Source organism: Alligator mississippiensis, chromosome 1 (genome assembly GCF_030867095.1).
Source record: "Alligator mississippiensis isolate rAllMis1 chromosome 1, rAllMis1, whole genome shotgun sequence".
NCBI classification, from domain to species: Eukaryota; Metazoa; Chordata; order Crocodylia; family Alligatoridae; genus Alligator; species Alligator mississippiensis.
The window spans coordinates 297,066,304-297,090,486 of record NC_081824.1 but is presented as its reverse complement, the minus strand read 5'-3'; the positions used below and the strand labels follow the sequence as shown (position 1 = coordinate 297,090,486).

The window sequence follows — 24,183 nt, the reverse complement described above, 5'->3', positions numbered from 1 at the left end:
AAGTTTTGGAAAATGAGACCTAGGAGGGAAGTTCAGGGAACTGGGCATATTTGGTCCAGAGCAAATGAGCAGAAATGTCATCAGGAAGATTTTGGTTAAATACAAATATAAGTTAGCGCTTTAGAAGTTCAGCAATGGAACAAGCTTCCAAAGAAGGTTTCAGAGATCATTAAAGATACTGAGAGGTCAGTTAGGATCCTGTCAGGGCCAATTTGAAATTAATGGAAACAGTTTGGTCCCAAGATAGGAGATGGACTCAGTAACCCGCATAGCTCTGATCTTTGTGCAATGGTTAGATGCTACTTTCTGTTTTTAAGGGAGTTTCTAGGCCTTTTCATTATAAAGGTAGTCTTGAAGCTATAAGGCCAAGAAAAACAATCACTATGGCTAAAATATTAAGCTGGGTATGCCAACATTTGAATTTTTATACATACACAGGTATGAGTTCTAGTGTACACCAAACACACAACCACACACACACATTAATTCTCCATCTTGCTATCTCCAATGGATTCGCAATCATGTCAATGTAGGTTAAAACAGGAGTGAAACTTCAAATACAGAATCCCAAATATTTAATAGTTGAGCCTATAGTGGCCAAAGAATCAACAGCGGATCCTGTACTAGCTGTGAATAAAGATTTCTCAGAAGTTGAGGGAACCCAAGTGAGATCATAGTTGTGATAAGCAGAAGCAAGTAGGCTAGCAATAACAGATTCACTAAACTCTAAGCACTCCCTCATAGCAATCTGCTGCTAACAGTAGAGAGAACCATTTGGTATGAGCTCTACCAATGACTCCCACCATGGTTGTCATCATTGAACATTTCTGTCTTATTTTACCAATCTATACATGTGAAATGAAAGTTCTTATCTTCAATACATATCTTACAAGAGTGTTAAGCTGGTTATGAGTTAGGGCCTGACTCAAAGCCCATTGGTGTTAATAGGTGTCTTCCTAAAGATGCCTGTATAATATGGATCAGTCCCCTAATGTTTATGAAGAGTTAAAATTCCCCAGGATGTGTTAAAACCCTCTTGCAGTGACAGTCTCTTGAACTCTTGCTCATTTGACCACTATGACCTAAAATAAAAATCTTTTATTAAATAACAATAACTGTAAGCACAGATCCCAGCACAGGCAATGGGAACTAACTTCAAGAACTGAAGACTGAGGAGATCTGAGTATTTCCTCTTAATGAATACAGCACGCAGACTTTTTGTACCAACCAATCAACTAGTGTGGGTGCATCCCAAAGAATCATCTCAATCACCTTTTCCAATCCCCTGATCAGTCCTAAGCATAGTGGCATGATCAAGGGTGGGTAGTAGCTGGCTATTTTTGGAGGCTAAGGGAGGAAAAATTGTAAACCTAGTAAAAAATGAGAACAATGGTTTTAACAGACTAGAACTCCCATTCAAATGGTTCTTTCCCCACACATCTCACAGACTAAATCTATGAGGGGGTTTCAAGAATGAATGGCAAATTTGAAACAAAACTGTGTTGTGTTGTAATAATCATTTACTCTGCATCATTTCTCTGCACACTCATAAACAATTGGTGTGTTCAACAATGCCATCATCAATGTTGCTGTGCAGTTTCCCACTTTGTTACAGACATACAATATGGGCAGCCATTTTGCTGTTAGTTTCTGAAACCCTCATCTTTTCTTTTATCTAAATTATTTCTTTCCACCCCCGTTACCTATTTCAAACTCCTGTAAATCTCGTTACTGACATATTTGCACTGATGTATTCAGCTCATATAGTTTGGATCAATTTCAGACGGGCTGCAGATTGATGAACTGCTCTCTGTAGTAGATTATATTGTGGCGGCTGACATACATTTCAGTAAACAGACCTGATGTTCTGAAAAGAATCTAACAGAGAAATTGTTACAACCTATATACTCTGTATATTCACTTGAAGCTATCTTTTCAATTACTCAGTCTCATAACGTAGCAACTCTGAACTCAAATGATGCAGTAAGGGTCACATCTTCCCCAGCAAAGTGACTATCAGACTGGGATTCTTCAATCCCTACGGTGCAATCTGTAGAGTCTAGCAAAACTTATGGTGATCTTCATTCTTTGCCTGAGACCTGCAAATGTAGTAAGGCATATTTCTTACTTCTTGCCTTCCTTCTAGAGACCTCTGACCTTTACAACGTCTCAGTAGTATAATTAGGGCGGGGCAATGAGGGCAGCAGTCCTGAGTGCTGGGTTGGAGGGGAAAGACAGAAAAAAATAACAGCTGCTCCTGCAGTTGAGCAACCCTATTTGCAACATGGCAACCGGAAGCTGCCACTGCCCCCATGCGGCCTGCTGACCTGGGCACCCAGCTGCCTTGTTACACCTTTGCACAGTCTCTCTGGGAGCCTACTCCTTCACTGCAAGGCCCTAAGCCCCATCTGTTTTGCAAGGGAAAGGGAGCCTGGATCTCCACCTCTCTGAGATTTGATCTTTGACTTTAGCACTTCTATTTCTGGTCATGGCTTCTTCAGCAGGCCTAAATTAACTTGGAACCTTATTAGAAACTTCTCCTCTGGGGAGCCATGCAGTCAGCAGCTTATTTGCAGCAATAAAACAAGCCAGTATTTATTAGTCAACTGGAGTGCAGTATTTTACAGCCCTTAGTTTAAAATGAAAAGCAAAGCTTACACATCTCTCTGGCAACATTATTTACCCCTCTGCTCAAGGGTAGGATAGGTTTCCTTCTCCCTAACTCTACTAAGCAGCCACTTCTTATCACCAAGTGCTAACGTCTTAGATTTTTCTTTCAAACTCTAGCTTCCCTGTTTTCATATACCATATTGTCTCTCTTTCTGTAGCTACCCATTTGTTAAAAATCAGCATTCCAAAATTGGAGTGTGTCTTAAGCATGCATGGAAGTTAATTTCTGCACCAGAACAAAAGCATAATGGTTGCCCAGGCTCTGCTTGCAGAAAAGGAAGGTTGGAATATACTCTGCAGCATCACAGTTAGTTTGAGCCCTTTCATATTCATTGCCAAATTAGCAGCCACTGTGGGAGGATTAAAACTGTAGCCTTTGCCTAACAGTTAGGGTCGGGATTCAGCCATGTAGTCAGAATCTCCTGTGGTCAGGATGTAGTCTGGAAAAATCTTTTTTCTTCATTCTGCCTTCCCAAAGCAAGGTGCGTGTCTCACTTGGGGGCATGTCATATGCAAGAAAATACAATATAATGCATCCTTGGCTGCTAGTTATTTAAAGTCATTTGTTTTCCATTTGTATCTCCAAGGTAACTCTGTTCAAAGGTCTTGCTACTCCATCCATAAAAACCCAAGCTTGCATATATGATAAACACTCAACTCGTTTTTCAGGATCCCAGAGAATAAATTAACCCTTTCAGTCCCAGTACAGTACAATGAGTAGTAAACTAAGTGGTATATACTTTTCAGAAAATACAGAAATCCCCCATGTTCTCCATAGGACAGCATCCACAACTGTACAATCATTAGTGTGCCCCTAGATCCTGGAATGGAATCAGCAGCAACAGGACAACTGCATATATCATAGTGATATAGTTTAACTGGAGTCTGAATGATCTATTTCGCAAGTTCACAGCACATGCAGGTTGCAGGTTGCTTCAATGGATAATAGCTTGATAACTGAATAAAGATGCCATTTACAAGCAAAACCTCTCAAAGGGATAGCTTGACTTTCCTATCAGGATCAAACAGAATGTCCCTCTGGCTGGAGCACTGCAAGAAAACAAACCATCTAGGAAGTAAAGTAACACCACTGAGGGTAGGTCTGCATTGCAGACAGCTAGCTCAGGTACTTTAACCCAGTTAGGTCTGACAGCACAGAGCTCTGTATGGTCTAGAAAGAAAAATGGTACATTAGTCTGTGCTGAGCTCCAACCTGCTACAGCTTGGAGTACCCCCAAGACAGTTCATTTAAAGCTACCAAGGGTATCTCTACCCTGTACTGCAGTCTGCAGAGCAGACAAAACCAAGAATACTTTGAAAATCTAGAGGATTTACAACATCTTTCCCATAAGAGAAAAAGCAGGATTGTAAAAAGGACAGGGATCCTTTATTGAGATAGTTGGACCTGAAAGGCTGTACAACTCCCTGGCTCTATAGTCTATAGAAAAGTAACTTATGCTTATATTACTCTAGGCTAAGCCTAAATCCTTACCAGGAATATGCAACTTTGAAATGAACTGCTGATTATTCTGCACTCCTGTTCCAAAGAAACAGCAAAAACAATGTTATTATATTATAACTATATTTTGAGGTTATCAATATCTCAATCATTTTATGCTCCTTTACTGGCTGGAGGTTTTATCCATTAAATTGATGGTTATACCTCAACACACAGCAGGGGTCCATACCCATTTGAACAACCATCAATGTTATTTTTCATTGATTTATGGTGCATAGGCAGGGTTGTTTGAATAATTGGGTTTTTGGTTGGTTTCTAAACTGAAAATGAAAATAAAACCTGCTTTGGATTGAAACTCTGTTGTTTTATCTGTTTTTCTCGTTGAAATGAAATTGCATTCCATTTGATCTGAAAGGAAATGTTTTGTTTTTGAGCCCTTGCAAAAAAAAAGCAAAGGAAATGATGAGTAAGATTCATAAAACTGTTAGATAAGGAGGTCCTTTTCTTTTCCAGCAGTTCAGTGGCTAGAGCACTTGGGCAATAAAACATCAGGGTTTCTCAGAGACCCATTCCACCTCCTCAGGGAATTTGAGACTACATCTTCCATCTCCTGGGAGAGTACTAGGGTAGTCTGGGCAGGTTTCTCCGTAACTCTTATTGATAATGGTTCATTTAGATAACTAATTAAACATTCACTTAAACTAGAACTGAAACTCAAGGTGTTCCACCTACCAAATGAGTGTCCTAACCATCAGTATGGAGAATCATTTTCTTGCTCTCTGTCAGTGCCCAGCTGAGTATTTAATGAAAAGTGGACAAGTCTCAGCTATACAAATTAGGGAAGTCCAGCTTTAGAATTCCTGACGGGGTAAGACACTCACCTGACAGATAGGTAATCCAAGTTTTAATATTATCCCTTAGTGATTTCAGGCCAAGGATCTGAACCAAGGTTTCCCACTTCACTAACCATCCTAACCAATAGGGTATTCTGAGATTAGCTTGCTCAATAGGTAGTATGTTTAGGAGCTTAATATCTTTCTCTCCTCCAAGATCATGTCTTGTGGGGAACCTTTTGGATTTCCTTTTGGCACCCTAAAGAGAAGCAATATAAACATAAATAGCATAGTGGAAACTCCCAGCTGGAAACTCCCAAATCAGATGAATTATGGAGCCAATTTAGTATTTGGAAATTAGAATGAGACATGCATGAAACATGTAACTGTAGTTTCAAGAATGGGTGAATACTAACCATGCCTTTAGAGTAGCCTATCTACAATTGTTTAAAACTACTGCCTTGAACATGAGCAAAGAACCAATAAAAAACAAAATATATGTGAAAAAAGTTGCCTGCTTTGCTGTGGTGAATCTGTAGTATAAAAGCAATCCACTGTGAAGAGTATATTTGTAGCAAAGGCAGCAGCACTTAATCTAAATTATTTTCCTGTTCATTTTTCCCAGATTATGTTCCACTGTATATGTCATGGGTGGGCAATTATTTCAGGCAAAGGGTTGCTTACCAAGTTTTGGCAAGCTGTTGAGGGCTGCATGGGTAGCTCCATCCCTTGACAGGTGCCCAGCCCCCTGGTTGTCATCTTGTGACTGGAAGTCCCACCCCCTAACTCCTGACCTGTGCCACCAAAAGTCCCTCCACTTGCCCCCAGAAGTACTCCTTTCAGCAAGGGGTTTTGCCGCCTCAGAACCAGAGAAATACCAAATTATATCTTAAAAAGCGAATGCCTACAACATTCATTCCTTTGATTTCAAAAAATATTTTTGTCCTGATTTACATGTGTTTTCACAGTACACATAGAGGTGATTGCACAATAGCTTAAAATGAAGTTTTACTCCTGTATATTGTGAGTGGGTGGGTATAAGTTTGTGGGGGGCTGTGGGTGTGTGGGTATGTGGGGTGATGGAGCATGTGGGTGTGTGTGGGGATACGTGGGGTGTGGGTGGGTATGGGATTTGTGGGGGACTGTGTGTAGGGGGAGGGTGGTTGGTGTGTGTGAGGGGGTGTGAGTGTGGGGGTTTGCGTGTACGGCAGTGAGACCAGGGGTGTGGGTGCATGTGTATGCTGGGGTGTGCAAGTGGGACTCACCCAATGAGCACACACATACACACACCTGCACACGCACCTGCACACACACACACACACACACACATACACACACACATACACTGCTCCTTCCTGCACACTCTCTCTCTTGCTCTCCCTCTGCCTGCACACACATACACACACACAAGTGCGCACATGTGCACACACACATATGTACTGGCATGGCCCTGTGCTCCCACTCCAGTGATGCAGCCAGGAACCACGTGGCGCTGGAGCAGGGCTGGGGCAGGAAGCATGGAAATGGCTGGAGGTGGGCAGGGCTGGGCTTCTGCCTCCTGCTGCCAGCTCCCCCTGGGTCCTACTGCCCCTGGCTCCTGTCATATTTGACAGGCAGCTAGGAGAAAATAAATATTAATTTACTAAATTTTTTAGGGTCCCCGCAGGCCAGATAGAATGGCCTGGCAGGCTGTATCCAGCCTTGCAGACCGTATTTTGCCCACCCCAGTATATGCAGATTTTTTTTATAGGATACACTCAGAACTCCCAAATGAAGAAAAGTCCTGCTTCTGAAAAGGCGGTAGCTCATTTACCAATAGACGTGTTTCTTGTGTACAATAATTATGGGGCACATCTACACAAGATGCTTTACTGTACAGTAGGCTGATCTACTGCATAGTAAAACATCACCATGTAACAGTGCACAGCAGCTACTGCATAGTAAAATAGGTTAAATTAGATTAACTGTGCAGAAGTTACTGCACTAGTGTAGATGCTGACTGGGAGCAAATTATCTCCCAGGCAGTCACACCAGCAGGGGGTCTGATCCTTGCACTGCTCATCTCCTGGATCCCCCAGAGGCCAGAAGCTGAGCAGTGCCAGGACTGGGGAGCTCTCTGTTTCCCCACTCAGCTGGGGGCTGGCCCGGAGCTGTCCTGCCAGTGGGGCAGCTGTCAGCGAGCCCCCAGCTGGGCTGAGATTCCCTGCCCAGCTGGATCTCACTGGCAGCTGTCTCACAAGTAGGACAGCTCCTGGTCAGCCCCCTGCTAGGTGGGGAATGCCCCCTGGACACTGGGCTCACTGGTAGCAATGTGTCTGGTTGTGCACAGGGCAGGAGAGTTCTCCTAGTTGCAGCGGCAGCTATCTCCTGGCCCCACACACATCAGGACCCCCTTCCTGGCCCTGTGCATATCAGAATTGGCTCAGTGCCCCCTGCCATCCCCAGGGCTAGCACCCTTGTAGCAGGTAGCTCCTGTTGGGAGCAGAGTTCTTTCCAACAGGGTGCATGTGTAGTCATGCTCCCAGGAAGGAGTAAAATACTGTGCAGTAAGCCTAGAGCACATTAATAGCATATGTAGGCACACCCTCTACTGTGTAAGAAAATCTAACTCTGAGAAGTTAAATTTCTTATCAAGCATAAAGCTATTGCTTTCCCATAGCTTTTATTCAATTAAATAACTTGTATTAAGTTTATGCTATGTTTGATAACAGGACAGTGAACAAAGTAAACTCACTCACCTAAATAAAAAAAGGGAGCAGCATTATCTTAACACATTATGATTAGGGCTGTCAATTAATCACCCTTATGTGTGCAATTAACATGTTAGATGGTTCTTGCATTAATTTTTTACTGCAACCTCCAGGCTGCTCAGCAGGGCAGCAGTGGCAGTGAAGAGGACTGCAGGGCAGCCTGGTCTCAGGCTCCAGGCTGCTGCACCAGGAAGGCGGGGGGGGGGGGGGAGGGAGGGAGGCATGCACACAGTCACAGACACAAACAAGCAGCTGCAGCATTTGCATGACCAGGAATGCAGCCTGGTGGCATGTAGAACAGCACCCAGGAGGCAACTGGGGAAGGGAAGGGGCAGGGGAGGCAGATCAAGGCCCCTACAGTGTGGGAGGGAGTAGGGTGGCATAGGGCTTGGGTGAATGGGACCCTGAGGCCAAGGTGAGTCATGGGATGGAGCCACTGGTGGCTCATCCAGAGGCACAGGGATGTTGGCTCCATGCCACTGTGTGCACCCCCAACGGAGCCATGGGATGCATGTGCCCCCTAGATTCGTGCATGGGGTGGAGGCAGGCTGCTTGCTGTGGGCTGGAGCTCTGCCTTTGCCCCAGGAGTTGCACACTGGCCATGATGTGTGTCCCCTGCCTGCCTGGTGTCAGGGAGCACAACATGGCATTGCATGGCTCCCAGGGCAAAGGCAGAAGGGTGTAGAGGCCCAACGTGCAGCAGGCAGCCTGCCTCTACCCTGCACACAAATCTCAGGGGCATACGGCCCCCCATGCCTCCCTGGAGGGTGCACATAGTGTCAGGGAGCTATGCCCCCCGTGCCCCTGGACAATTTGCCCACAGCTCGATCCCATAACCTGGGATGGGCCCCATTCACCCCAGCCCCTGCCTCCACCCTTGCCCCATTTTGTCTCTCACCATGGGGTCCTCGATCTGCTCCCTGCATCCCTTTCCCTCCACAGATTTACCTGCTGGGCACTGTCTGTGTCTATGTGTCTGTGTGTCTTCCCCTCACTCCCAAGCCACAGCCCCCCTAGCCCTGCTGCTTCCCCTCACTTCTGACTCACAGTACCCCACATCCTGCTAGTGCATGTGAGGACACCCCCCACACACACACACAGCCCCTCACACCTTCACAAATTCCCCCTTCACCCACCTCCCAGCCATACAAAATACTTGCATAATTTTGCATAATTTTGAGTTTTTCTGCGCATAATTTTGAATTTTTAGCTGTGCGATTAAAAGTGTGATTAATTGTGACAATTTTTTTAAATTCCACAACTAATCACGATCAAATTTTTTAATCGTTTGACAGCCCTAATTATGATTTTAGAATTATGACTCTGATGCTGCTGTTAGATGATGTACTCTTTCTGTATCTGTGCTCTCTAGATTCTCCACCTTGGGTGGAATTCTATTTTCTTTTGCATATCTGAATGTATGGACACAAGTTCATCTGGAGCCATTTCAGAAGGACAACATTTTAAAAGGGGAACTGTTCTTCGGAGCATGCAGTAGATGCAGCTGCTAGGTTGTAGCTGCCACTTATGGACCAGCCTGGAAGAAAACAAATGTAGCAAAACTGCTGGGAGTTTAACCTTGGATGAAACAGCCTTAAAGTTGTAGTGGTTCTATTACATTGTATCATTCCCAACTCCTCCACACAAAACTTCAGAGGTAGCAGCTGCTATGTGGTTTGGAGCAAGAATCTCGCCCTTTTCAAAATGGTTCCAAATATACATATGTCCATAGCCTAAATCAGCATTTCTCTACCTGTGGGTCACAACCCAAAAGCAGGTTGCAAGAATATATGAAAGGGTCGTGAACAAACTCTAAAAATGGATTCTCCTTTAAAAGAGAAAAATGTGGAAAACTGGCTTTTCCCTTGCAGGCTGGCAGAGTTCCAGCCTGCAAGGGGCTGCTTGGGGGCCCCTATACCCTCCTCACCACACACACACACACACACACACACACACAACCCTTGCCCCACACACTGGAGGGCTGGGGGCACGGGGCAGTGGATCAGGAATGAGGGGCACTGGGTCAGGACTGGCCCTCGATGTTTACAAATGGGTTATGGTACGAAAAAGGTTGAGAACCACTGGTCTAAATGACAGCTTTTTAGCCATATAAGTGCCCAAAAAGCCACTTACCTGCAGGTAACTATTCCCCAGGCATGTGGGAATGTAAGTATGCACACGTGGGGTGCACCTACATGTGCCATTAATGCACAGCAATAACCAGGCCTTATTGTTATGCAGTTTATTGCTCCCAGGTGTGTCATTTACACATGCACCTAGACTACAACACATTGAGCTGGGTTGGAGCAGCCGAAGCTGGCAGGAGGCCCAGGGGATCAGCCTGCCAGCCTAGGGCTGCTCCAATTTGAGCTCAATGTGTTGCAGAGGGGCTGCCTGTGCCGGGGACATGAGGGTGCTTCAGTGTGGGGCTAGCCAGCATGAAAAAACTCCACAGCAGGGTATTACTTATATTTATGAGTATTACCCTGCTACAGTATTTATTAGTTTTCTGCACCCTAATAGGGGCACTCATGTAGACACAAAGATGTTTACTGTGGAGCTAATTAGTTGGCTACTCAATTAATGTCTTGTGCAGATGCACCCACTGAGCATGCAGTAGGCTCCACTCTGGCAGAATTTATGCACAGCCAGGTATTCATTCTAGCCATATAACGGCATCTAAGACATGAAATATATGGGAAGCCAAAAGCCCATAAATAGCTGAACATTTAAGGCCAGGAAACCCAGGGCTTAGGTTCCCTCCAAAGAGGATATGAATCTGCATCTGTCTGATTTCTTTACATAGTTCTAACTGCCACACCACAGGTCAGGCATAATACTGATCTCTTTTCAGTGCTTTTTTGGAGATTGGCCTCATGAACATTGAAGAGAAGTAAATATGAACCAAGAGGAAGAAAGGAAGCCACAGAAGACATGGTTTATATGATCAACACTCATGGCAACAGCTGTTTCCCTGGATGAGAGTAGGATTTGGGTTCTAGCCTGGAGTTTATTTGAACCTAACCCACTGCCCTGTATCTCCTTTCTTCATGTGGTAGTAAACGCACTGGTCAGTAGCTCACCTTTAAAAGGAAGTGTCTATATAATGCCTTACCTATGGTGTAGTGGTTTGAGTACTGTACTAGCTAAGCCTGAGAAATGCAAGCTCGATCTGTTTCCAGGCAAAGGAGGGGAATTAAAACCCAGGTCTTCAGCTTCCTGGGTGAGTGTTTTTATTGCTCAGCTATGAGAGGCAGCTCTCCCCCCGCCATTGGTTTTCATTTAGTATGCAGGATCAGAACATGCCTAATAATCACCTCCAGGATTAGGGGCTGTACAAAATGCATCTAGGACCATTTTTTTCCTTTAAAAAACATGGTGATGGTGACAACAATGGCACTATTTTACACCGTTGCTTACAGCCACATATTATATTAAATGGGTATTAGATAAAATACAGAAACGGTCCTGGAGGCAGGGACCAAAAACTAGTACTTCCCCACACCTGGTCAGTTGTGTATCCTAACTACTAGACCAGCTGGCACACTCTTTCCGATCAATAAACCTTGAATTCTTAGTGCACGGCTTTAACCCCTCTACAAAATAGCTGTACCCAATGTGGTGGTTAAGGCCCTCCCCTGAAAGGTTGGGGTGGGGAGAGAGCCAGGGGAAATGTATTGGGTCAATATTGAATAGTTGTAATCAGAAAAGAAAAAAAGAAGTTGAGAAAGGGCATTTCCTTCTAACAAATGAATCTTTGTAAGGAAATTAGATGGATTTGGGAGGAGGCATTTTAGAGGGGAGGGGGGTGCTATTTCTAAAAATGTTGACCTCTAGTGCTAGCAGTGTAACTCTGACCTGTTATCCATATGAGACTGTGTTTTCCTCTCTGGGACCCACTCTCACCTGACAATGTCCTTACCTAAACAACATTACTGTCTTAATTGAGATACAAAAATAAACTTTCTTTTCTCCAATGCCTGCTTTTCCCTGCAACTTTTCACTCTCGGCTCATTACAGGAAAATAATTTTGTTGTCACATTTGGATGGCAGCTGGAATTCTCCAAATGAGGGAAGCAGGGCAGAGGCTTGTTCTCTCATCCCTCCGCAAAAATCTTTTAACATAAGGCGCTGTGATGTCTCCAGGCTTTAAGCGAAGAGGAACACAAGCATCTGGGCTGGATTCACTTGTAATGCTGTGCTTGCTGGTTTAATATAAAAAGACAGATGAAGGCAGACACTTTAATTACTTCATCCTAACTTTTTATTACAACATCAAGTAAAATGGTGAGTTACAGAAGAAGTGGAATGGGAGATAAGCACAGGAATGAAGCCACACACAAGCTGGTTATTTTTATACCTGCCAATGGGATTTTAAATATTTAGAATTCCTGTACATGCATCTTAATTTTAATTCTTAATTTCATGGTAGATCACTTCAGAACTATTACTTTAAACTATGAGGTAGCTACTAGGACTGGGACCCAGCTTTTTTCTTCTGAAATTTTCTGAACTGAGACTGTATTGCCACTGCAGCTCTCTCTGTCTCTGGTGCATCCATGTCTATGTCAAAATCCTCTTGAACTTTCTTCTGTCCATCTGTCCAAAAAAATAAAAAAAAATTAATTTGAGAACATGATAACCAGCTGTAGTATAAGATGAAAAATCTCTCTCCCCTGTCTCTCACATATCCAGTTCAGTTCATGAAAGGTTATTCAAAAACCTGAATGCCACCAGTTCAGCTCACATGGCTGACCAAATCCTTCCCAAGGCAAAATCAGTGACAAGCTCTCCTGCCATATAAAGCAACTGAGCAAAGAAGAATGAGATCAGTATTGTGCTTTGTATATAAAGCAGGTCTCTGATATCATGGCTGGATGACAGGTTTCTCCTTTGTAAGGACTGGGAGACCCCAAAAGAGCACCAACTAGAGGCCTGAAATATCAATGACAGAAGGTGGTTCATGAGCTAGAGGCTTAACTGGGCAGTTCTGTGCTGTGAGAGATGGTGGCACATGGGGAGCAGCCACAGCTGGGCTGCCAACATGGCAACTGGGGGAGCCGCAACCGCTATTTTTCACTTCCCTAAACTGGCACCTGGGACTGGGGCTCCAGTCACTTCCTCCCCGCTCAACTATGGTTACACTCCTGCTCATGAGTGCCCCATTCAGGCAGAAATAATAATCCACCTTGGCCCTCACTCTGATTGATTCCAACCTCCTCAAATATTTCCCAAATATTCTATGATCCATTTCCACATTCATCTTGCAGTCCTGGAAAAACTCTTCTGCAAACTGAAAACCCAGCTCTTTGGACTGTTTCTGTCTCAATGAAGTGAAAACAGATAAGTGAGTAATCCCACAAGTTTAATCATAGCCCCCCTATAATAAACAATGTTATCCTTGATATTGTTATGACCAAACTTAGACTGCCTATACAAATGCTCAGAGGTGTGTGTGTGTGTGGGGGGGGGGTGTTAATTAGTGGTTCCCAGGCAGCCGCTTTAATTAAAATGCCTCACCATCACATGTATTAAGCCCCTGCACATTTAAAAATGGCTGTGGGATGTTTTATCTGAACCTCATTCGACAAGGTTTAGTTCAAGCACCCTGTGACCACTTTAAAATACATGGGAACTTAATACACATGATACTGTGGTGATGCTGCAGTGTTCTAATTAGAACATGGGACAGACTCGATTAATAGATTAATTTAATTAGAACACCAATGAGCACGTGTATAAGCAGCCTGACCGGTCCTGCAGTGGCCTCTGTATAAGCAAACCACTTATGCATTCATGCAGCATGGCTGAAGCCAGGTTCAGGACTCCATTTATTCTGAACAGTTTGCCTTGCCTCATCTCAGACTGTAACCTGCATTATACTACCCCTGATGCTCCCTCCCTCAGCCCTTACCTCCTTTCTCCCTTCTAAAGCAGAACAAGGACTGCCTATAGTTTTGCCAGCTCCCATGATTTTATTATGAGTATTGTAATATTTGATGAACTTTGCTTTAAGCCCTAGGCCCTGGAGACACAGAAATATACTAGTTTTCATTTAAAAAACACAAGAGAGTCTCTAGCCTTCACAATTGCACACACAATCTAGAACATGCAAACCCTAAAGGCACAAAAGTTAAAATCCAAATATAGAGAACACCAAATGTAAGCTTAAAATTTAATGATTCTTGGAGCTTAATTCAAGATTTTTAAGTGGTTTGGATTGACAATTCTGCATTTCTTCTCCACTGAGTGCATCTACACATTCATTAAATCCACAGTAGTTACTGCACGTTTAGTTTAGTACTTGCTTAAAGAAATACCAACTAAACTTACAGTACCTACAGTTCCTGTCCAGTAGCTCCAGTACACATTTTTTGTGATGTTTACTGTGCAGTAGCCTAATAACACTGCACAATAGCATATTAGCACAGTTTTTGACTGGCATGCTACTGCACGGTGTTATTAGGCTACTGTGCAGTAAGCATCTCATGTAAACGTGCCACTGTTTACTAAAATGTCCAGCCTAGTGTAGACTCTGGGAGCCCTGCTCAGTCATCCCTGCACTCATTAGGCTGTGTACAGACATTTGGGGAAGTTAGATCAAGTTAAAAATAGCCTCTTGATCTAAGGTAAGTCAGAATGGTGGGGCTAACACTGGGGTTGGGGGAATGGGGGCCAAGCAGACTCCAGAGGGATCAGGGATCTGTGGGGGGACTGGAAGGACAGATGGGGTCCACATGAGGGATTGGGGGGGCAAGCAGGATCCATGGGGGGGTTGGGGTGTAGGCAGGGTCCATGGAGGTGGTTTGGGAATTGGGGGGTGCACGTGGGGTCCACAAAGGTGTTGGTGGGATGCAGGAGCATTTAGCAGGGGGGCTTTTAGGGTCTGCAAGGAGGCTTCAGGAGATGAAGACCTCTCTCCTCCACCCCCTAGGACTAGGAGCTATTTTTAGCCCCCTGACCTCCTCACCCTCCTACAAACAACCCCCCAGTGAAACTATACCCCCATCTCTCCCACCCCTCCCCAAACCAAAACTTACTTCCTCAGATCCCAGCATCAGTGAATGCTGATAAAACTGGCACTGGGAGCAGCTTGCAAGATGGGAGGGTTGGTGGGCTGAGGGGGGCGGGGGAAGGCTGGCTGGTCCAGAAAGGGGGTTGTTCACTCACGGGTGGGACAAGGGATGAAGAGTGAACGAGAGACTAAAATAGCTTGGTGGCAGGGAGGAGGTAGGTAAAGTACAACCCTGGGGCTGGGGCCAATATCTGTGTTTTCCCAGTTCTGGGGCTGTGTGGGAACCATACAGAAGTTAGATCAGTCTAAAAATGGCCAACCTGATCTAAGTTAGACTACCTTGGAGGTAGGGTTAAGTTAGATCAGGTCACCCATTTTCAGACTGATATAACCTTCCTGTAACTTCTGTACAGTTTGCACTTAGATGGACTTAACAAGGGATAAATACTGACAAGTGCAGGGTACCTCACCTAGGGAGATAGAACCAGCAGCATATCTACAGGCTGGGGAACTCCCTTCTCATCAGGACAGAGGTAGAAAAGGATCTTGGAGTCATTATAGTCTCCAAGGTGAACATGGGCCACCAGTGTGGGGATGCAGTCAGGAAGGCTAACCGCACTTTGTCATGCATCCACAAATGCATCATGAGCAGGTCCAAGGAGGTGATCCTCCCCCTCTATATGACATTGGTCAGGCCCCAGTTGGGGTACTGCATCCAGTTCTGGGCACCGCACTTCAGGAGGGATGTGGACAACATCGAGAGGGTCCAGAGAAGGGCCACTCGCATGATCAGGGGGCAGCAGGGCAGGCCCTACGAGGAGAGGCTATGGGACCTGAACCTGTTCAGCCTCCACAAGAGAAGGCTGAGAGGGGATCTGGTGGCCATCTATAAACTGGCCAAGGAAGACCAGCAGGCATTGGGGGAGTCCCTATTCCCCCGAGCACTACTGGGAGTAACAAGGAATAATGGCCATAAGCTGACAGAGAGTAGATGCAGGATAGACATCAGGAGGCACTACTTCACAGTCAGGGCGGCTAAGAGCTGGAACCAACTTCCAAGGGAAGTGGTGCTCGCTTTTACCCTGGGGGTCTTCAAAAGGAGGCTAAATAATCACCTAGCCGGGGTCATTTGACCCCAGTACTCTTTTCTGCCCGTGCAGAGGGTCAGACTTGATGATCTGCTCAGGTCCCTTCCAACCCTGTCAACTATGAAACTATGAAATTTAAGGTCTACACCTGGGTGAACTAAGTTAGATCGGGTGGCCATTTTTAACATGAGCTAACCTCCTCCTATCCTCTCCAAATGTCTCTAAGCATCCTCTGTCACTAAATCCAGAAATAATATTATTGATCTCAAGGGAACAAGTAAGGTACTGCTTAGCATGAGTTAGGAGCTCCCTGATGCTGGGGCAGGGGGACATTTTCCTCACCCAGGTTCTGGTGGCAGAGCCCACCATGGCAGCAGGCAGCTCCTGGGATCAAGAAGCAATACCCCAGCCTGTACCAAGAGATAGCTGTCTCCTGGCCCCATGCTCCCCACCAGCCCCTGGGCTAGCACCCAGGGGGAGCCTAAAGCTCTCCCTGCTGCTGCAGGGGGCCAATGCAAGGCTGGTGGGGGCAGGAGCAAACCGCTGCCATGAGTAGCAAATCTGCTGCCACTTCCCTGCAGGTGTAAACTCCTGCCTGGGGTGGGTTTACTTTAGAGTTTATTACTCTAGAGTTAGTTAACCCACCCCAGAGCATTTGCATGTGTAGATGCTCCCACTTTGAAGTAAGTTAGGATTTAAAATAACAACAAGTCAACTCCTCCGTAGCAACTACTTGTGTGAGAGAATTCATCCCTTGCTGAAAGAAAGGCAAGCTTTCTCACATTTACCGCAGGTTAATAACATGCATATGGGCAGTTACTGCAGAGTAGGCAACACACGGTTAGTTTACACCCTGCCTTTCCTTGTGCTAAATTGTGTGCCTGGAATTTTGTTTCATTTTCTTCTGAAACTACCCCACAGTCAAGTGAAAATATTTTTAACCAAAAATTTTAAAAGAAGATTGTTCTTTTGAGATTTCCCCAGAGAAACATTTCAGTATTCTGACAACTATTAGTAGCTTGTCTATGGATACCAATAAAAACTATGGAAAGAAAATCTTTTACTGAATTAGCAACCATGGAAACTCTCCAGTGATAAACAGACACTGGTACAACAAAATTCTTCTGGTGAGAAGAGCATAGAGTAGCAATGAATGTGCTTATTTCATCTAGGTGCTTAGACTGGAAATTTTAAGCAAAAACCTTTTATCTCCTCTGAAGCTGATTAGACTCCTATTGGCAATCCATTGAATGTTTTCCACTGCTATTGCACTATGCCAAGCTTTTGCCCAGTGCTTGGTTTCTCTCTGTACTCAATCTGCAGACTTAACATTATAAGCAAATACCTGTAGCTCAAGCATGTAGGCTTTGCACCAAGAAAAAGACATCCACTTATTCCTTTCTCCTATTAATTTTAATAGAAAAGGTTAAACTGTCAGGGAAGGATGAACATAGACAGCAATTTTCACACTGTATGAAATCTCAGTACAAATGAATCCTTCCCCACTGTGGCAAAGACTTGGTGTTATAATAATTTGCAGAAATCCTTCTGAGTTCTTTCGTGAAGAATATATAGGATTATTATGTCTCATGATTGTGATCATCTTTCTCTAGGCTCTCTGAGCCAGACAATGCTTAGCTTATATAACTCAGCACAATTTCTATAAAATCAGCGACATTATCCTGATTTACACCAGCTGGAGTTTTGGCCCCATTTATTCTATTTTTTAACCTGATTCAGCCACTTGATCACTCATATTAGGACTTCTTTCATCTGCCCTGTCTTTTATGGAAAGTACCCACAAATCCCCCTCTTGTACCACAAGCATCCAGGAAGGTTTCCCAGCATTTTCTGATCTGTACATTCCTTCTACTGTCTACATGTTTCTCCTTTCAATGTACTGGTATCTGAACAAAAGCCTAAAATGTCTCCCTATTCCTATCTATTTCTGAGGTATACCTGAAAAACTGTTTTCTGTCAGATCCTACTTCCTTCTATCTTGATAGCCACTCCCAGCTCCCTTATATCCAGGGACAGAGAATAGAAGTCATGCTTGCCACAAGAAGTCACTGTTCCCTTGCAGGATTCTAATGATCAATAACAGGAAGAAAAGATTAGTGGAGGAGCTCTCAACCTGGTCATGAACAATATATAAGAATAATCTTCCTGGCTCTCCCTAAGATCTTGAGTCTGGTTGCGCAGAGAAGTCTAACTGCCTGACTTGTTTTGTAAAAATATACATGTTTATGTTTGCAGATTATTGGGCATACATAAACTCAGAAGTGAAAAATCTGAGCTCTGACCTTGCAAATATATCTTTACATAGAGAAGTTTGCTCCTGCTTAAAGTTACATGAAAGAAAAACAGCTTCATGAAGCATCATTGGCCATAGAACCAAAGAATTGGAAAGGACCTCAAAGGTCAGCTTTATGCCCAGATGCAGGCTACACTGTTCGTAAAAGAGGTCTATCATCATAGGAAACCTTGGAGGACTGAGAATTTTTTAAAATCTACATTGTGTAATAGGTATTTTATTTAGTCTGTTTCCATAGACATCACAGCTGACATCTGATGTGAAATGTTCACATAATTAATAGCTGTGGTTTCCCCAATTATAACAGCCCTAAAGCTCAATTCACATAGTTGGAGTCATAAATGATCTATTTATTCCATTTGCAGAAGAAACCTAAGAATGTTAACTTCATAATCTGCTCTTGTGCTTCATAATCAATACCAAATACTAGCTGGATAATGGAAGTTTGTGAAGCTCTTCCTGTAACAAGGTGGATAATGAAACCTTGTGTAGCTCTTCCTGTAACAAGGCAAACAATCAAATCTTATATGCCAAAAGCTCACAGCAAACTCCTCAGAAATGTGGTACAAGTGTAATTACTCACAATCATGCCTTCAGCTATTTTCTTGATTTACTTTTCAAGTCCAAAGTAAAATGAATTATGACAGCACTGCAAAATGAAAATATTAGCTTTTCTGCAGGAGCCAGTAATGCAAAATAGTCCTGTGAGGCATTAGAGCAAGGTGGTATGGGAAATAGTCTTTCCAGAAAGTTTTCTCAGTGGAGTAAATAGTGGAGGAATAATCTTGGCAGGATAAAACTGCAGTTCCAAATCACTCATTCTCAGAGGCTAGGGACAGAATTTACACATAAACTAGTATAAGTGATACCAGTTCAAATCTGTAACACAACAGGGATGCATCCACACATACAGGCACATGCACTTGCAGCAGCTCAAAGAGGAGTGGCACAAATTTGAGTCGGGGATTTTTGCCTTAGCGCACATGCCCAGACAAGCACTTTGGTGTGGGGCAAGTTGTGCCACTTGGGGCAAAATAACTCTGGCCAGCTCCTCCCGGATCTGCAGCCAGGGGAGCTAGCCATGGAGGCAACACCCGGCCTGTCATGACACATGGTTCCTGAGAGTGGCACTGGCCCCTGGGTGACAGTGTGATCAGTCCCAGTGCTCCCTGAAGTGGCATGGCCCCATGTGGCGCCACAGCGAGCTGGGCTGGTCCCACTAGGAACGTCACAAGTGGCGCCGGCTCTGAGCAGATCAGTGCTGCACCGTACTGCACCACGGGGGTGCTGACAGCAGCAGGGCCTGAGTGCCCCACAGCTGCTACTGCTGCAGGGGTGAGTTTCAACCCTGTGGAGGTGGAGCTGGGACCCTGCAGGGAGGGGCTGTGGGCCCTACAGGCAGACCCACTCCCCCCAACCATCCATGTACCAAATTTTGATCCTGCACTGCAAATATGCAGCACGGGGAACATTTTTTCATTTTCAGGGTGTCTCTTGTGGCAACTGGTTTGAGATGCTACAAGAAGCACACATGCACTTGTCTGGATGCACCCCAGAAGTTCAGTTCACATAAACCACTTTCAAAATGGCTGAAACCAGTTTAAGATAAACCTAGATGGAAGCAATATCAGACTTAACTGATTTAAGTTAAATCAGTTTACTGAACTTCTGTCCCAGATCCCCTTCAGATTCAAGTTAACTCACAGTTTCCCAGCATCCCAGGATGCTTTGCATCTCCCTCACAACCCCCACTGGCAGGATGGGTGGGCTAGCCTTGGCTCAAGCTGTCTGCTCCAGCCGAGCAGGAAGCGACCTAGTAAAGCGACCAAAACGCTGGCTTGCATCCAGAGATGCTTCTCAAGCAAATCCCGGGACGTCATTCTCCCCTTGTACTCGGCCTTAGTGAGGCCGCAGCTGGAGTACTGCATCCAGTTTTGGGCTCCACAATTCAAAAAGGATGTGGAGAAGCTTGAGAGAGTCCAGAGAAGAGCCACGCGCATGATCAGAGGTCAGGGAAGCAGACCCTACGATGACAGGCTGAGAGCCCTGGGGCTCTTTAGCCTGGAAAAGCGCAGGCTCAGGGGTGATCTGATGGCCACCTACAAGTTTATCAGGGGTGACCACCAGTATCTGGAGGAACATTTGTTCTCCAGAGCGCCCCAAGGGATGACGAGGTCGAATGGTCACAAACTACTACAAGATGGTTTCAGGCTGGACATAAGGAAGAATTTCTTTACTGTCCGAGCCCCCAAGGTCTGGAACAGCCTGCCACTGGAGGTGGTTCAAGCGCCTTCATTGAACACCTTCAAGATGAAACTGGATGCTTATCTTGCTGGGATCCTATGACCCCAGCTGACTTCCTGCCCTTTGGGCAGGGGGCTGGACTCGATGATCTTCCGAGGTCCCTTCCAGCCCTAATGTTTATGAAATCTATGAAGGCATGCTCTAGCATCCCCTGGCTCCTGGCCTGAGCCAGTCAAGAGTGCAGCTGCATTTCTGGAATCAAAAGTGATAGTATGCTCACTTGCTTATTTGTTCAATCTATGCAGCTTAAATTAACCTGCAAAAATTTAATCAATTCGTCCTTGGGCTTTTTGGCTATCTATATTTAGGCAGAATGTCTGTTTCCTTCATCTACTGTCAATCTTTAAAGGAACTTAATAGGTTGGGTCAGAGCACACTGCTTTTCAAGGACCAAATTGTAGCACTTAGGAAATGAACCAAAAGACGCTCAGGGGGCAGTCATTATACCTCATAGGAATTTCACAGGGGCCTTTTGCCTCAGGTATGGTTAACACTTTCCCAAGTCCCCCAGTGCTTACAATACTATGCAAACAGAACAGACTTATGCCACCCTGACCCAACCTATTAAGCCAACCTGTGCCCTCTGCCAGCACAACCCATAGCTAAAGCAGATAAAAACAGAAGTGGGGAGCTCATGTTTTTCTGGTGTTATGGTTGCTGATGTCCACATGATGCATTGATGTTTTATCATCTGATGTAATGGGAGATAATATTATCTGAGAAAACTTCATAGCACCCCCTCCCCACACTGACATACATGGGTGTGCAGGTGTGTGGACACTGGAAATATCTAAGGATCAAGTCCTACTCCTAACAAGTGTCCCCCTCCCTCCATCCCCCTCTGCCCTTCTACAAATAGGAGGGCTCTACAAATAGGAGGGCAGAGGGAACTGGCAGGGTAATTCTGGCAGGGTAAGTCATATAATCTTCCCAGGCTAACCCAGATCTTTGTGCCATTCTCACCACAGAATCTCTGACCGGATAAATCTTTATATCATCAGCCATGGGAAAATAAGAGGGAAGCTGAGGAAGTTGAGCTCTCTCAAGTCTAGGAAAGGAAATGGGAAGAACTGACCCAAATTGATCAAGCCAGTATATTTTTTGGGGTGAGCATGCAAAAATGCAGCACTGATCGGCAGAAAATTGGGACACTGGGAGCATGTCACAGGTAGCATGGGGTCCCAGCTCCCCTCACCTTGAGGGCTGGATGTGGGAGTGTATATGCAGGGGGGCATATTTTGTGCAGCAACCAAAACCAAAACCAGTCACACCTCATCCATCCCTGGCCCCCCAAATTGACCATCCCACCCCTGGCCCCCCAGATTGACCAAAGCCAGGCCCATGCCACCCACCAAGTTTACTGTTTATCGCTTGATTTATGTTATGAATTAAAGGTACCAAGCATGACAGTTTCCATTCCAAAACTGCCCCCTGCTGTAATTTAGTAGTAAAAGGTTGGGAGGGTAAAATTGTTATGAGGTTCCTTCTAACATCTTTAACTTGTAACAGCAAATTAACGGATTTTGAGTGTTAAACCCGTAACATGCAAAATAGTAACGGGAAGTATCGTGGTACATTGCAAGAGATAAAAAACCCAAACAATATATTTATCTAGACAAAGTCAAGAATGCGTACAGGTGCCCTTTGTTTTTAGCTTTAGCAGAGGATGTAGGTGTGCAGCATTCCCACATTGTGGGTGTACATTCCCACATTTTGCCCTTTGGTTTATCTCCTGGCCAGCATATATCATTTGCTGATAAGAAGATACCAAAACAAAGCCTGAGTCCACTAGTTCAGTAATATTCACTTGCTGCTTTCTGTAATGTTAATGAATAATCTCTTAGCTTCATGGATATCAAAGTATAGGCTTCTGTGTTCATACAAACTCAATAGCTTGCTGACAGGATGTCAAAGACTGGTCACTAGCAGAGCACTTTTAGCTTGTAAGGCTCATTTCAAGGCATTAGTTTTTGTGCAGTCCCTGGTTCAATACTTTTTTATGGTAGATTTACATCAAGGGCCAGAGTGCTATGAGGTCTCTAGTTTAGTAGCTTTAGCATGTCAAAGGAAAGGCCTCTATGATACTGGCTAGTGGTTAATACCTCTTGCTTGTCAGGCTGATGACAAGGAACAATTTTTTTGTGGGATTATTACCTTTGTACCACAACATCATCAATCTTACATGAAGGAACAATTTTATTTCAGGGCCCCTGAGCACAGGGAGAGCAATTTTAACAGATTAGTATCCAGATTATGTAAGAGATGAATATAGCTTACTTCTCACATACATGTACCTGTTTTTAATGGCATATCACAATTAGACTCTAAAATTCCATGCATCAACACTAAAAGCTTAATTATCATTTTAAAGGAAGGAAATTCCTACCTAAAATTATGGCATAGGTTTTCTATCTACTAAAAATGTAAAATGAGAGAGGGGAATGTATACATTGGTGTAACCCTTTATAACCCTTGAACTTGAGGTGATTAGTTTTGTGTGTAGATTAGTACATTGGTTTTGGTTTCCTCATCTTATAATATTAATAACTTAAATATTTAGGTAGTGTTGTAGTGAAGAACAGACATTGGGGTGATGTTGTAGAGAGCAGATACTAGAACACAGGTAGAAGGATTCTTTCCTTTTTTCATGTCCCAGGGACAAGGTATTTAGCAGAATTCACAGATTAACTGAAACCTGACAGGGCTGTGCCATGAACATTTCTGCTGTGGCCTCAAACTCTCAACCTCTGAGCTGTCAAGTGTGTGGGTTAGCACCCACTCCACCCCAGCCCACAGGTAGAAGAATACCTTGCAGAGACAAAAAAAACCACTCCCTTTCTGACCTCACAGTCCTGCTCAATAGAAACTTACAAAACACCTCCAGAAGATGGGCGTGAGAACAAAAATTAATTAACTTACTGGATAAAAAGAACCAGACAATGACCCATTATAATCATGATCCATTCATGGCCCATTATAACCTACCTGATCCCTGCTCTCTCTCTTCTTTCCACAGGTGATAATTACCCTCTTGAATGGTCTTGCTCTTCCCTGTATCAAATTACCCTGAGGTTACAGTGTTTCTCCTAGCAACCTGATAACATCTCTTACATCCTGTTTTTATTTACATATGGAGTTTTGACAAGCCTTTGTTCTAGCCCCTATTTACCTCTGTTGTGTCTGCTTTGTTCTCAGAGCTCTGGGGAAGGGTACAGTGATACCCCAAAGCTTGTCTATGTCCCTCTCAGTTACACAGCTAGCCAAATGAAACAATACAACTGAGAAAAATCCTCACCCCTCATATGTTTAGGGATTTTCAAACTTCAAGGAAAACCAGTTCTATCTGTGACTGGGTTTTGTGAAAGGGTTGCGTTTTTTCCCTTTTGTAGTGCTTCTGATGAACTCTAAAAGAAGTACATGCTTGCATGGTGCAAGATATATAAAGAATCATGTCCTAAACTTGAAGATCAAATCCAAGAACCTGTAATTCTAATATAATTGCGAATTCTCAGTGTGCAGGAAAATAAAGACTGTGATTAGTGAGCTGATTAAATGTACAACTATTTTTATCTGAACAGCACCCACCAACCCCACACTATCACTAGAAACAAGAAGGACAAAATCAGCATCTTTCTATTAAACTGTAAGTTATTATTGGATTTAAAATAGATTACTTCATTAGTCGGTCAGATTCTTTTTTGCCCCTCAGCTGGACCTCTATTTTTGGAAGGTGATGTTCTTATCTTACTG

General features: G+C 44.2%; 1 protein-coding gene across 1 annotated transcript in view; it reads right to left on the bottom strand.

Moving 5' to 3' along the window:
* Window positions 1–11,953: 11,953 nt before the first annotated feature.
* The window catches only part of PCP4 (Purkinje cell protein 4), an 86,294-nt gene continuing 74,064 nt past the window's right edge, over window positions 11,954–24,183 (bottom strand). Inside the window, exon 3 of the mRNA XM_006262503.4 lies at window positions 11,954–12,311. Within this exon, the coding sequence (XP_006262565.1) occupies window positions 12,184–12,311 (128 nt within the window). The 3' untranslated portion in view covers window positions 11,954–12,183. The remainder of the gene's footprint in view (window positions 12,312–24,183) is intronic.